The sequence below is a fragment of the Augochlora pura genome, chromosome 10 (genome assembly GCF_028453695.1).
Source record: "Augochlora pura isolate Apur16 chromosome 10, APUR_v2.2.1, whole genome shotgun sequence".
Lineage (NCBI taxonomy): Eukaryota > Metazoa > Arthropoda > Insecta > Hymenoptera > Halictidae > Augochlora > Augochlora pura.
The window spans coordinates 12,085,823-12,100,885 of record NC_135781.1 but is presented as its reverse complement, the minus strand read 5'-3'; the positions used below and the strand labels follow the sequence as shown (position 1 = coordinate 12,100,885).

General features: G+C 36.9%; 1 protein-coding gene across 1 annotated transcript in view; it reads right to left on the bottom strand.

The window, feature by feature from the left end:
- The window catches only part of LOC144475900 (cell adhesion molecule Dscam2), a 265,598-nt gene that overhangs the window by 88,939 nt on the left and 161,596 nt on the right, over nt 1–15,063 (bottom strand). Inside the window, exon 5 of the mRNA XM_078192303.1 lies at nt 8,332–8,657. Within this exon, the coding sequence (XP_078048429.1) occupies nt 8,332–8,657 (326 nt within the window). The remainder of the gene's footprint in view (nt 1–8,331; nt 8,658–15,063) is intronic.

Genomic DNA, 15,063 nt, shown 5'->3' with positions numbered 1-15,063 from the left:
CTTTAAATTTCCCGATGGCATAATGAAGCTTGATTTTAGAATAACCCACACCAAGTATTATCGTTGATGCAACTATTTGTTAATCTCACGTAAATAATGGGTACGAAATAATAAAGAGTAATTTAAAAAAAATATATCTGAAGTTTCGAAGTTTAATTCGGGGACAATGTCTAGATGGTTTACTAACGCGCTCAAATTGTCGACCATTGTTGTGACAATTATGTAATAATTATATATTTAATTCTCAAACATTACAATATAGATATGACTTTAAAACGTATTTGAAATAGCTGAGAAGTACAACAATTGTACGGGCACAGTATTTAATTGTTCGCACTGTAGAAAAAATAACTAAAAAAGGCAAAAGCCAACGACAAGTCAAAATCCAAACTAAATTACACATGAATCAAATATAATGTTATTACATAAAATATGAAATTATGAAAACATATCATATATTGTACAGTATAACATAATAAAAATACAACACGTGTCGTATATTATAAAACGATCAAAACTTATTACATAAACAAATAAACATATATAATATAACATATATCAAATAATATAAAATTACAAAAATGTAACATATATCATATAATATAAATTATAGAAATATAAAATATATCATATAATATAAATTATAAAACTATAACAGACATTATATAACGCAGAATATATAAAAATGAGATACGTTATATAAAATTAATCGATATATTCCTCACGAAAGCTTGCCGCAGCGGTCTCTTCCAAATCCTTCCCCCACTATCGAACCGGTTCATTAAATATTAACCGCGATCAGGGTATGAAACATCGATCCTACGGCGGAATTGCTGACGGAAAATTCATTGGACGGTATTCTTTGAAACCGATGCGTAGCGAAAAGCCACGGCGACGCATTTAATAAAGCGCAGGCCAAGGCGGCATCGTTAATGGAAGGAAATTGTAGGAGCGAATGGCAGCCAATATATGAGAGAATCCGTCCGCAATAAGCGTTTCTTTGCTGATGACTGCAAAAGTTATGCGAGAAGCTTCCGGTGAATGAATGCTATTTTCATCGACTCGGTTCCCCATTCCTCTGCAGTCCCACCCACGACACCTAACCCGATGGTATGGACTATAGACCATTCGTCGATCCCTGCTCCCTTCTTTTACATAGGGTGTCCCATTTAAAACGATCCAGCTGAACATCTTTAAAAGTATTAATAACACAGAATAATGTTACAGACGAAAATTTGATGGTTTAAGGGATAATCTGATGCCGATTTATTGACATTTATATGAGGACACATGAAAGTATGCTACATTATATTAACTGAGATTATGTATTCTTACATACCTATCGACGCAGTTTGTTATTTTTCATATAAAAGTACGAAGTTATCTATTATGGAAAATTATTGACTTAGACAGTTTTTAATGTGTCGTGCAGGATCCTCAATGAGCATATCATCGATTCATACTGTTTTAACGGTACTACCATTGGAGGCAGATGCAACGATTCCATCAGAAATAAACATTAGTAATTCTTGGATCACCTAAAATTAGTAACGAGACGACCAATATAGTTCCAGCACAATGGAGCTCCTTCTCTGAACCATTTGATTGGCCGAATTGGGTCTACTGAATTTCTGCTAGGATCACCAGATCTGCTATCTTTAGATTTCCTCTTGTGGGATCAATTATAACAACTTTGAATTATTTAAAGCAAAAGATGTTACACGCATGCTGAGAAATTTTTACAGAAGACCTAGGAAACGTTGATAAATCGTTTAGAGATACAGCATATGCATCCAAGCTGAAAGTCGTATTTTTTATTTTAAGGAGCTATGTCATAATACATGAAACCAGATACTACTGTTATTATTCAGCACCAAAATTTAAATATTTGCTAAAGCAATAATTTTTTATAAAAGGTGACTCAACCCCTTGCCGTACCATTTTCTTTACAACTGCTATGATTAGAATTTCTTCGATCGCACTATTTTATTAGAAGAAAATGGAATTTTATATTTATTGCGTGCTTACATCTACTCGAATGTTTAAATACTGATAACAAGAGAATAAAATTCAATTCTTATTTAAAAGAACGAATGAACATTCATACCTAATAACTTATTGTTATAAATCTTTATCACGAGCTTGACTCGTTAACGTACGGTAAAGGGTTAATACGTTCATATGAAAATTAACGTGCTGTATTGACCGAAATACAAAAAGAATGTATGATTCCATTTATAAAAATAAAGTTGACCTTTATATATCCTCTGCGCGTCTAACCTGATCCATCTAACTTTTGTCTGTAACATTAGTTCGTGTTATTAACTTCTTAGGCACGACGCGCTATTATAGTGGCTTCCGCCAAATATATAGTTACTAAAGTAAACGATTAAAGTGAAAGTGTATATGCACAATACACTGAGAAAAGAATATACATGTATATATATAATGTATATATAAACTATAAATAGCTATATTAAAAGAAATATATTAGTATATTAAGAATACTAAAATATATTAGTTTATTAAGAAAGGTGGTAATTTAGTTACGAAAAATTTCATTCGCGCAAAATCCAATCGTACCTAAGTGGTTAATCGTTTTGTATATATTTATCTGAATCTACTTAAACGGCACACCCTGTATCTATATCCAGAAGGCCATCTACGACAGACGGTGGCGCACAGACCACTTTCTCGTGCTTTTCAACAGATTGCGACGCTCCAATGTCGCATTTTCCGTTCGGCCGAAACTCGAGCCGATGCTCATAACTGACTCAATATATCTGGATACACCGACTGTAAGCGCTACTCGAACTCGTTCGATCTTGCTCGTTTCGAACAAGTGTGTGGAAGGATTTTCCTATCAAATCAATTCCTGTTTGCTGTGCGCAGTGTCTCCTCTATCGGGAAGGAAGAGTAATAAATCATTGAAGATGTGAAATAGGCGTTAGACAAATTTATTGATATGTAGAAAGACGGATTATAGAATGAGTTCACCCGATAAGCATCGGACGTCTTAAGGACGTTCATTTTACGTCTATTTTAGGTCCGACTGTCGTAAGGTCTGAAATGGACGTTATAAGATGTCTTATTTCAGATGATAAAAGGACGTCGAATTTGAGACGTCATTAAGATGTCTTAAAGACGTCGTAAAACAGATGTTCCGTAACAGAGATCTTAAAGAAAGCTTAAAAACGTCCCGAATTTTAATGCCTGGAACAACACATTTTTAAGACGCTTGAAATATGTTTTCAAGATGGTTTTTATGTTTTCAATCATTTTCAACTGATTCAGACAAGTGTTTTTAAGTGCAAATTTAATTTGAACGATGTAATGAGAAAATAAAAATGACGATGTGAATTTTGTTTCTATACATTTCGTTTGCTTGCTATACAAATTGATCGCTGTCAAGAGCAGATAGATTAGCAATTTATTTTCTATAAAGATAGCTTTTCCAGATCATGGCCCGTTATAATACAATAAATTCTGCCCAATTACCTTCAGCTTGTAAACATAAGCTGAACAACTTGAAAAGCGGAGATATGATCATTCGAAGTTCGCGGTTCATTTTTATAGTTCTTGATACTATAAAAATATTAGGAAGATAATTGCGACGGAAACGGCTCGCAAAAAAAGAATTCTTTCACCTCAGTTCACAAGATGACAACCATTAACAGGCAATGACAAATTATATAGTTTGTGTCCCTAGACACTTTCGACGAGCAAGTTAATTTTGATTTTAAACCGAGTATATTTCGCAGAAAGGCATAGAACGAAATTTTGGTCAGAAGATTTTAATTTTATGTTCTTCTGACCTTAATCTTCCATTCCAAATTCTATTTATAATTTCGTATAATACGAAAAGCTAAATTTTTAGTTATGTCCGACTCGGTGGAACATTCAGTAGAAAGAAGTAATTTCCATTGAATCCCAAACTCTGTGGACCAAATAATGAAAATTGATATTTAAAATAATATAATGTCAGTACTAATCAAGTTAATATTTTCATAATTAGAGAATGGGATTCGTTGGTTTTGCAAGCAACTATATTCTCGTGTAGCTGCACTAAACACGAATTTCATGCAACAGAATTTAATAAACTTTTATAGTACAGGCTATTCATTCCGCGTCCGCTATTTGTTTCTAACCCAGTTTGAATATAAGCTTGTGTTAAAGTCTCAAATTGCGAACGTTTTCACAATTTAATAAGGTGGGTGTGTATGCAGCTATTTTGTCCGAATACGAGCGGACGAAGCCCAGTTCCGCTCATTGGCTTCGGCACCTCGCGCGAGCCGAGCTTGCGCCTCCATTGGTCGGTTTTTATCGTTAATAACTCGTAAACAAAAAAGTTACTCCAAATGACCTGAGGAACCCCTTATTTTTCGAAAGTACTATAAGTTTGAAATTTCCTGTATATCACAACCTGTATCTAGACTGCATAAAATAAGACTATACATAATGTCAAAACAATATAACTACATACGAAAGGCTTTCTAAGTATTTGTGAACATGTTTCTTGAAATTGACATCAATCCAACGGAAGAATTAACGATGCTTATTTATAGATTAAGAGGACTGGGAACAACACGACTGGGGAAGTTGCAACGAACTGGCTGCTAATTAATGGCAGCTAATACTAATTAATAGATTCGCTCAGTCCAGATGGCACATTATTCCTTGGATGACGTTCACGGACGGCGGATACGGGACCCGCGTTACGTGGAGATGTCTTCAGAACTCGTCGAAGCGTCTACGGAGCACGCCGTTATCCGATGTTGCGTCGTGTTTACCTGTCCGCGTAATCCTTAATTATCCACGACGGCGGGAATTAGTCGGCGTTTCGCAGTCGAAGGGAATTTATTCGCGGATCACGGGTCGCGCGTGCTCAAGGGATCCGTTGCTCGTCGGCGCGACGGTAACGGGGACGAGGATATCTCATCGACTTAACAAAGTCGCGGAGCAACGAACCGTCACGTTGCCCGGGTAGTTTGCAGATCTGCTGGAAATAGAATCGAGGCTCATTCAGAAGTCCTGCTTTGCTGGGTGGAGCCGGCTGCCTCGGCAGAGTTACAGCGAGAAGAAAAAGTAACTGCGAGGAGAGCCAGCCCTCGAGTTGTTTACCAAATGGAATAAAGGAACGCTAACCTGTTGAGGTATCAGGTGGATGAAAAGAAGCTACTTGCTATCGACAACCGGCGTCTTCCATTCCCCCGCCACGGTCGCGACCACGCGCAAGCAACTATGCGATTTTACAACAGGTATTCGATAAGTAGATAAGCTGTGCTGAATGTCTCCGACTTTTGGGGGAGGATTCTACAGGAACCAGGTATTTATCGTCGTACAAGATGGTCTATGTAACCGTGTTATTGTGATCAGGGCTATGTGACTCACATCTTGTATTAGACTTATAAAATTTCGACAATATCAAAGTCATTCAACCCCTTGCACTATTGCTCCTTCCATGCTGTGACGTTTAGCACTTATTCGTACTTAATAATTTTCCTAATAGGACCAAACAAATTTTATTTCCTGTAGTGCCTTTATTTATCTTCGTTTCTATACTTTGATAACAGGAGAATTTATTTTTACTTCGATGTAGAAGAAATTAATAACATTCGTATTTAGTAGAGCTTGCATAAAATCTTTACCACGAGTCTGACTAGTTATTACAGTGCAAGGGGTTCATTATTGAAACCGAAACTAGAAAGTTAATTTTTAACGTAGAGAATATCAGTTCAAGTCGATTGTATTCTAAACAGCTCAGTGATATTCAATTTTTCAATATATGACAGTAGAAATTGATTTCAATGTGTTTTTCAAATTGATGTTATTAGAGTATAATTTATTAACTTTGCTTATTTTCAATAAATAAATGTTCATTTTCTAATATAGTAAGTATAATAAAGAAGGAAAGTATAATACAATTGTATGCGTGTAATGCTTTCTCTTTTATGAAATATAATATAACAGTCTCATAAAATTTCGTTTGAAGCGGATTTCATCTTCTTTCCATGTACTAAATTAAGGAGACATAGTTCCAGTTGCACGATCCACAGTACCTTTAATATTAAACTGTCTCAGTCTTTTTATATGCATTGTTGTAACTATAGCTCAGAATGGTGAACCATACTTCTAAATTTGTTTTAGCAGGTAGAGATGTCGATTTTGTTTTTGTTAGCATTGCAAGTACGGATTTCCATATCAATTTTTACATAATTATCAAGATCGATGTTGAGATCTATGGATGCTCTAATTTACCTTTTTGCAATACTTCCCGATAACTAAACCAAGTCTTCCAATAAATAACGACTTCGAGAAGTTATCAAAAATAAAATTAGTAAACAATTTAACACGAAGTATTACTATTGCGTATTTCGTGCAATTATGACAAAGATCGGTACATGAAATACAAAGCAATGACATGACGCTGATATTAATTTATTAAAACTATCAAAAGTAGATATATATTCTTATCCTTATCCTGGCTTTTCTAATTCAGGAGAAAAATCTTTATTTTACATAAGGATTCGCAGTCTAGTCACTAACACGTTCTATGCCGAGCTAGTTTTACTCGACTCTTCACTCTAGTCCTTTGTTATTCTACTACAACTTGCTTTATTATCTGTAATTATTAATAATCGCATATAATAATAAAACAAATTCATTACGATTAATTCTTGTGGTGGACATTAATTCTTTAATTCTAAATTTGTTATAAACTATTTTTTAGCCCATTAAATAAACATGCAAGCATGTTTCGGTGGTACACGTGACACGGAATGTGTTAATATTTGAAGATTGGCAAACATTGGCATTAACCCCTTGACGTACCATTTCCTTCACAGTCGTCGCGATTAGGAATTTTTCAATTAGCTTAATTTCTTAGCAGGGACAGGACATTAATGTTTATATCGTGCCTGAATTTACGTGAATACTTAAACATTAATAACAAGGGATTAGAACTTTATTCCAATTTTAAAGAACAGAATGACATCCATACTTAATAATTAATCACTAGTGATTTCTATCGCGGGTCGGACTCGTCAAAGTACGGTAAGGGGTTAAAACCCAACCAGTATCTAACATACATGTTATCTCCCGATACGTTCAACTACAAACAATAATCATCCGACTCTCATCTTCAACTAATTTTGACAAATCTCTGAGTAACCGATCTATTTTGCAAAATTATAAAAATCATAATAATGGATAAAAATTGTCGCGTTTCAACCACATCCCGGGTACATTCGACGTGCGGTTTTCCGAACCCGACCTTAGGAAATTCGTGGCACGGATGTCTGTCTCCCAGAAGATCGCGCAACGCAATAAGGGAGTTGGGAATAAGTAATCGAGAGTGACGGGGAGGGGATCAAGATTCCTCGAAGCGCCAGCACCCAGGATTATCGAGGGTGAAACCGACCGGGGAACCGAATCGCTTGATTCGCTGCCGAGATCCAATCGTCGAGGAACAGGATACTAACCTGTTGAGGCGTCAAATGGATGGGGCAAGGGGGTGGTGGGGAGGGAGGCGGGAAGTGTAGAGTTTTTCAAGGAGACCCTGGGAGATCCCATCACCTGTACGGCTACGGGCACAGAGAACGGTTATACGTGGATCCAGCGAATCTTCCCGAGGATTTCGGAAATTTCCGGGATTGCGTGTTCGTCGTCCTCGCTCGAACGAAGCGGAATCGATTGGCGGATGAAATCTAATTGAGGAAACGGTGGTGGTAGCCTGTTGAGACGGAACGCGAACGAGGAAAATAGAATGCCGGCTGCGGATTAGCGGTAAAACGTTTCAATTTGATGGAAGGGAACATTGATCGATTCCATCAGGTATGCATGAAGTGACTAATTCAGGCGCCTATCTGCGAGAAAAGTGTAAAACGGTAATTATCAAGAAGATAGTGTTCAATAGGTTTAACAGTGTTTCACATCCCCCAAAATTCCCGTAACATGAAAATAATTTAAATTAATGGAACCGAAATTAAATAGTTAAAATTGAACTCTATCTTGCATTCGAAACATCTTAGTGCAATTCAATTTGCTCGAATATGTTACAGTAAAAATGAAATTTTTAACAAACCGTTAAAAGGATAAGTGAAATAATTTATAAAGAATACATATACAGGTATAGAAAGTTATTTGGATACTTCCAGTGCTGAAAGTAGAGGGTACTTCTTTACGTCGCAATATCACATCACGCAATCGAATTCCACCGAAAGAGAGCGAAACGAGTCAAAGTGTTGTTAGCGCGCTAGCAATACCGCGACTATCGAGAGAGGAAAGTGGCTGGATACGGGACAGAAGAATCAAACGAATAGCAGAACTAACCTGTTGAGGCGCTAGGTGGATCGAGAGGCTGCTTATAATAGAGACCTCCAGCTCGACCCTCTCGGAACCAGCCGTGCTGTTAGCGTGACAGACGTATCGTCCGGCGTCCTCGGATCTCGCCGATTGTAGCACCAGCACGCCAGCCCTTGCATGGACCCTCTCCGAATTGAAAATCATCGCCGAGCCGGACACGGACTCGCGGAACCACAGGTACATCGGTGGTGGTATTCCTTGAGAGATGCAGGACAATACGATCGTCTCGCCTGTCCGGATTGGCGCCGGGCTCACTCGCTCGTTGAACCGTGGCGGAACTGGATTTCGATGTTCTGCAAAGGGATAATGAGACAACCACTTCAATCTCAGTCTTCCGACGATTTTCCCGCAGGTCACGTCACGCGAACCAACCAAAGAACGACGACCAGAGTGCGTCCTACATCTTTTGTTAGAAGATCCTCTAACAAGAGTATCATGCAACAATTGTGGCTGTAGAATTTATTTTAATCCATTTACAGAACAGATGGATTAATGAGATTTGACCTAGATTTTGAATATACTTTCTTTATAATAGGATGACTGTTGCTATGTTGCCACAATATTGCGGATCTTTATGCAAAATACTAATTTTGTGCATCGAGAATTGCGGAGGCATCTATGCCTAGCTTGAATAATTTTAATGAATTATGCATAATATAATAAAATAATTGAATTGTTTTAATAGGTTGACTGTTTTGTGTTTGTGACAGGCTAATTGTAATTTTGATAGACCAAAAAACCGTTTATTAAGACAAATCTGTTTTCTAATTATTTTGTATAATCGACGCTCTATTACGGTAGTTACTTTCGCGATAATATTCTGAGAATATACGATTAAACATGATTCTTTTCAACCAAGTCTGTATTACTGAAATTAATTTCATATTTGAATATTTTGCAATATAAAAAAGTGCTTTACGACAGAAATTTTTAAGCCGATATATTAATACTCCCATTTATGTGGTATTACTAATATACGTTATAAACAAATTCCTGGTGAAAATGTTTAATATTTCTATTTCAAGAGTAACATCATTTTGTATTCGAACAAAATCTGACGTAATTGATTTCAATATAGTTCTAGTCAATGTTTAGAGAGTTAGTATGCGTATAATTACGTTAAAATAGTATCAAATTAAATGACATATTTTTCAGACAATTGTTCCATAAATATTTTTTTACAGTATAGCTTGCATTTGAAGAAACAAATCATAAAATAGATCAGTTGATTACACTAGACATTTGATCCTATTTGAACTTATGATGGAAGTTGGTATGTGTAATTTAAAACAATGAGACGACTGAAAGAATATGTATTCAATTAATTATACTGGAATTATTCAGGAAAGAATAACTTTCCTTTGCGATTTCTGTTTCATTAAATCGGTCCAAACAATATTAATTTTGCACGGATATTTGCAGTCAAGTAACTACAAGGGATGCATTGACAATAAAGTACTTTTGTCATGTAATCAATAGCATAATAAAAAGGTAAATAATAGTAAACTGGATTGGCAAATTTCCACACTTTATTATTTATCTTATTATTTATCAGATTTAATTCAATACTTATTTCTTGCCGTTGTCTAAGAAAATTATAAATCCTTCTCACTTGTCGTCAGCTAATGTAATCCGCTTGTACCCGAATGAATTAGTTTCTCAGTTTTCCAGCCACGTAATCCACGCATTACGCTATACCTAAATTCTCTAAGCTGATCGTAAAAACTTCCCGAACGAGATTCCTCTCGAGTGGACGAGAGAGGAAACAGTTTTCGTTCGTTGATTTTATTCCACCTTGTCGGGAAACTACGCTCGATCAAAAAATGAGCGAACGTTTCGCTTTGATTCTCCGAACGATCGGTCTCGCCGCCCGCTCGTCCCACACCCCCTCGAACAATTAGCTTCTCGCCGCGGGAACGACGAAAGTTCGCTATTGGAAAGTTGGAAATTGACGTGTTATTTCAAGCCCGGGCTCGGGCGAGGTTTTACATCCTCGACTTCGGTTTCGTCGGACGAAAGGTAACCCCCGGGTCTCTGTTCCGAGTGGCCGATGAATCGCGCGGGCAAAAAATGACACCGTCGAGAATGGATTCTTTCTTCCGTCGATTCTTCTTCGGCGGTCCCCGGGCCGCCCGGTTACCACGAAATACATTTCGAATCTTCCGGACGTTCCCCAGAAAAAGAAATCGCCGGGGGACTCGTTTGAAAGGGACAAAGATCTCTGTATCAATTTTTCATGGCCGCGAAGAGGCAACCTTTTGTCTCCGTTACGTATTATATGAGCTAGCGTGCTTCGCGAATTTACATTTATTTCCCTTTCCGGTTCCCTCGCTCCGACTCCTTCTCGTCTCTAATCCCGTTCGTTTCCGCAATATTTCGGCGCTACATTTCTTAACGCGATTATGAATTACGTCAGTTCCAGGACACCTTTATTGTTAATTTCGAGCTGTTGCCGCTGTGGAAAATGTAAAACGGTCGCAAGAAGTGTCGCTCAAGCGTGCTCGACAAACGCCGCAACTTCGCGTAACATCAACATTCCATCGATCGTGTTATGGTTAAATTACTGACAGCTAATTGCACGCTAAAATAACAATCCTTTCCTCCCCCGGCTGCGGGGGCGCGCGTATGTACGTGCGTCACGATTGGTCGGTCGGCCGACGCGAGGAACGGTCCCTGTTTACGTGTAGTCGCAATATTTGCTCGTTCATCGATTATAGAAACATGTGCACGACCGACGGACAGTCGATGCTCGAATTTTCCGAAAAACAAGAACATGTGTTAGACGTTTCACGTGTCTGTATAGACATGTGACAGGTAGACCGTGAAATTGTTACTGGAAATGACATGATAATTATCTATTTATGGTAGCTATACGGGTTTGGTAGTCCGAGTTTATTCTTTTATAGATCATATTCACTTTTTTGCAAATAAATTTAATCCCTTTATACACATTTTTTCGAAGTGAATTCACTCGTTTATAATTATTTGTAATAAAATTTGTATAAAATATAGATATTCAATACTACTTTGTAAATAATAATTAAAGATTGATCAAGATTAATTATTGGTAATCAAATTTGTGTAATTTTATAAATAAATATGATGTATACTTGCAATTAGGATCTGTGATGTTTAATTTATTCGCAGAAATTCGAATTTGATGGAAGATAAGTAAAATCTGCAAAAAGGGTAATTTTATAGAATATCATTTTTATATTATTTTATATTATTATATGAATATCATTTACAAAAGTATCATTTGCAGTGTGAAACCTGTAATAATAAACATTTCATACATTCGTCCCTTTCATTAACAATTTTCCGAATAAAACTATAGTAGTTTACAAGTATACTAGGGACTCGTCAAAATGGTTAGAAATTTGTTAATTTACGATTAGTGAGATTTTAAAATACATTCTAAAAATCGCTAAAGGTCTGGATAAATACATCATTTCTATAATCATCAAATAAAGTAACATGGTCGCTTGTAATTAACCAGAGATTTAAAGTTAAAAAATAAAATAGTGCAAGATTTGTTGCTTCGCGTTTGATCTACACGTCTTTATTATTACATTCTTAATATAACGATAACATTTTCTACTAAATTTCAACTCGGAATCAATGCAAAAATTTTTCAGAAATAACTTGTATTTCATGGTTTTTAATGTTTATTCAGCTAAAATATTAGTTCACATTAATCATATGCAGTTATACTGACCTAATATTCGATACAATACAACTTTCACATTATGTACATCCAGTATTATTAATATCGGAGAACGTTACGTATGTACGTAGTTTCCATGCATGTATGAATAACGCGGCCTCGCAGGAAATGTTAGTACCATTGTCCGAATCACGTGTATGCATTGCGCCCAGCAACTGCTACATTCATGTGCTATTAATTTTGTTACACAGAACTAAAAGTTCTATTGTCCTAGAATTTTGGGACACATAGCGACACCGTTAAACTGTATTATTAAATATTAAAGTTTTTTACTGGATTTTTTGTCACTTTTTATTAAACAGTGATCCAGTATTATAATCGTCTTCAATGATGTAATCATGATTAGCGAGCAGTGTAACAACTATGACAGACGCGAGAAAGCAACAAATGAAAAATTTCCTTAAACGTAGATGATTTAAGCTGCGATTGAACCTATTTTAAATAATCAATTTAAAGAACCAAACAAATTCTAACGTTTGTAAGTAAATATTTTTCATATAGAAATTCAGTTTCAAAGTATTGTTTAAAAGTATCATAAATAAAAAATGAAATTTAATTTTAGGTTGAATCTTTAGACAAAGTTATAATGAAAAAAGTAAGCTTTATTTCACGTCAATTATTCGATTACTTTTTGAGCTATCCATCCGCCGATATAAAAAACACGGTATCGAGAGAAACGCGTTTGAAATTTTCAGAAAGGTTTGAAGGTTTCACAGTTGAAAATTCGCTGTAAAAATTTAATCCGCTATACTACTACCATAGCTTAAAAAATTCCTTACAAAATAGTATGCAAGGCACATTTTTGACACGGCGTGTCAAATTGATTTATGCAAAAATAAAATATTCTATAATTTTGTGCCTTACTCAGACCTGAATTGTAAATAACATTTGAAAATCGATTCGATTTTAACACGTCATTACTTTGCCCACAGTTTACCGAGCATGGCTACAGGTTGCTCTGTATAGAGCACTGTCATTATTTCATCGAAATCGGGAGCAACGAAACCACGCCTTCCCGAGACAGTTCAGTGGTTTCTCGAGGAGTACAATATTTCAAGGTTTTCCTGAACGACGTTAGTGAGCAAGATAATATCACCAATGGTAGTTTTCCGGATGGTTTCCGCGTCCCGAATTGATCCCATAGGTTTCGTAGGAGAAATTCAAGGTCGCTCATAACCTTGACATGAAAGTTTCTGCAAAAATTAAGATCAGTTGGAATGACGAAAGAGATACAAACAATTGTGCTCTTTACATTTTTATCTGAGCCCGGAATGCAAAAATTTAAACAATACATTTTAAACTTCATGTTTAAATTTTATTGAATTATATTGTTACACTAATAATATAAATTGTAATAATAATAAACTAATATTAAATAATATACTAAATATTATACGTCTTTATTATGCTAACCGATTAATATTATGCTGCCAGCTCAATTCCAATAATCGCTGAAACTTTCACATCTTTGACCTCTTATGCTCTAGCATGATGATCGAAAAATGTACGAAGAGATCAGTAATTAAATTTCAGGTTGTGCAGTTCTTAACCATCGATTCGCGGGGAAAATTTCAACCCCACGCGAAATCTCTGTATTCATAACTCCGACACTATCGCTGCTTTGACATTCGGATACCAGATAATATCAGTAGTGTATACGACATATTTTATTGTGGTTAAAGGTATATAAATCTTTGACATTCCCTAAAGGAAATACTTCTAGATATAAAACCTAAGCAGTATAAATAACGGAAGGTCCTTGAGGTTTAATAGTTGTCAAAAATAATGGCCCTTTGCTACAGTTTTTAATGCTTACAAACTGTCTAGGGTTTGACGAATAAGGTTTCCGCGATCTAGCTTTTTACAACTAGCACTATTTCATAATGGCGCGGCCCCTTTGTCTGATCCCAGTTATTATTGTAATTTAAGCTGATGGTGTATTGATCGTCGCTTACCTCTATCCTCTTTCCTCCGCTCCTACTCTCTCTCTCTCTCTCTCTCTCTCTCCCCCCTCTCTCTCTCTCGCTCTCTCACTCTCTCTCTCGCTCTCTCACTCTCTCACTCTCTCTCTGTTTCTCTCCAAAGCTAATTCTCCGTCTCTGTCGCGCCACCGCGCAATTCCAGTTGCCATATTCCAGCAACGCCCCGCCACCACACCCTTGTTCATACCGCCGCCAGTTGCACCGGCTCGTGCATATGCACGCTCAAAACTTTTTATGCCATTTACATCCGACTTACGCTTCAACGTCAGCCACGTTCCTGTTGACGACCGCGCGGCGCGCAAGCGGCGACGAGAGGGAAAACAAAAAAAGGATATCGCGGGACCGCAAACGACGGCGGCCGCTCGATAACCGAATCGAAAGAGCTCGTTCGAGAACGGATTGCGCCGTCGACGAATTGTTCATTAGCACGTTAATAACTCTGTCGTCGTGGCTCGACGCTCTTTGTTTCGCGTTTCCCGCTACACGCTACCGGGGCCCGTTAATGTATCGATCGCGGGGTAGCTCCTGCGAAGCGCGCCGCGCTCGAAACGAGCAAGACCCATGCGAAGATCGCGCGTCATTTTCCGTCTGATCGGTCCCGAAGAGATCCCTGCGTATGATCGCTTTACAACGATTAATTCGCGGCAGATTCCGAAGCGAGGCTGCAAATTTCGCGAATATCGTAACCTAGACGCAAATTAATGAACGGTAGGGTGGCTGTTATCTGTAGGTAATTTTCCGAAAGATAAAATTTTACTACTCCTACACCCTTGATACTGTTCCAATTAACAAACAAATAGGCTGTGCAAAACTTTAGTTTAATCAAACACTCGGGTGTCTTGAAGTTGGAAAATAATAGCATATACAATGATTAATTTCGTTCTAAAGCGGTATACTCTTTCATACCTCGACCATTTTCTTTTTTCTTCTTTTTTCTTAAAGAAATTTAGGTAGACACATCCAATGTTTAAAAACACTCTAAATCAAATT